General features: G+C 57.1%; 1 protein-coding gene across 1 annotated transcript in view; it reads left to right on the forward strand.

The window, feature by feature from the left end:
- The first annotated feature begins 114 nt into the window (after window positions 1-114).
- AUNIP (aurora kinase A and ninein interacting protein) overlaps window positions 115-261 on the forward strand; it is a 3,082-nt gene continuing 2,935 nt past the window's right edge. The window contains exon 1 of the mRNA XM_009581634.1: window positions 115-181. Within this exon, the coding sequence (XP_009579929.1) occupies window positions 115-181 (67 nt within the window). The remainder of the gene's footprint in view (window positions 182-261) is intronic.

The raw sequence follows: 261 nt of genomic DNA on the forward strand, positions 1-261 counted from the left end.
GGGTTAGCAAAGCTTGGACAAACGCAGCGCGGCAGGGACAGCCTGCAGCCTCGGTCCTGAGCATCCCGCCCTGGGTGACCCTGCGTGAGCTGGGGGTGGGACAAGGTGGCCGCCATGGGCCCCTTCCAACCTCAGCCGTTCTGTGATGGTGTCACAGGAAGAGCCGAAGCATTTAACGAAGGTGGGAACGATGCCACAACGCTGGAGGAAGGGTAGAATTGTTTTTAATGGCATATATTCACTTTCCACTCGTTTCTTTCC

Source organism: Fulmarus glacialis, unplaced genomic scaffold (assembly GCF_000690835.1).
Source record: "Fulmarus glacialis isolate BGI_N327 unplaced genomic scaffold, ASM69083v1 scaffold24647, whole genome shotgun sequence".
Classification (NCBI taxonomy): domain Eukaryota; kingdom Metazoa; phylum Chordata; class Aves; order Procellariiformes; family Procellariidae; genus Fulmarus; species Fulmarus glacialis.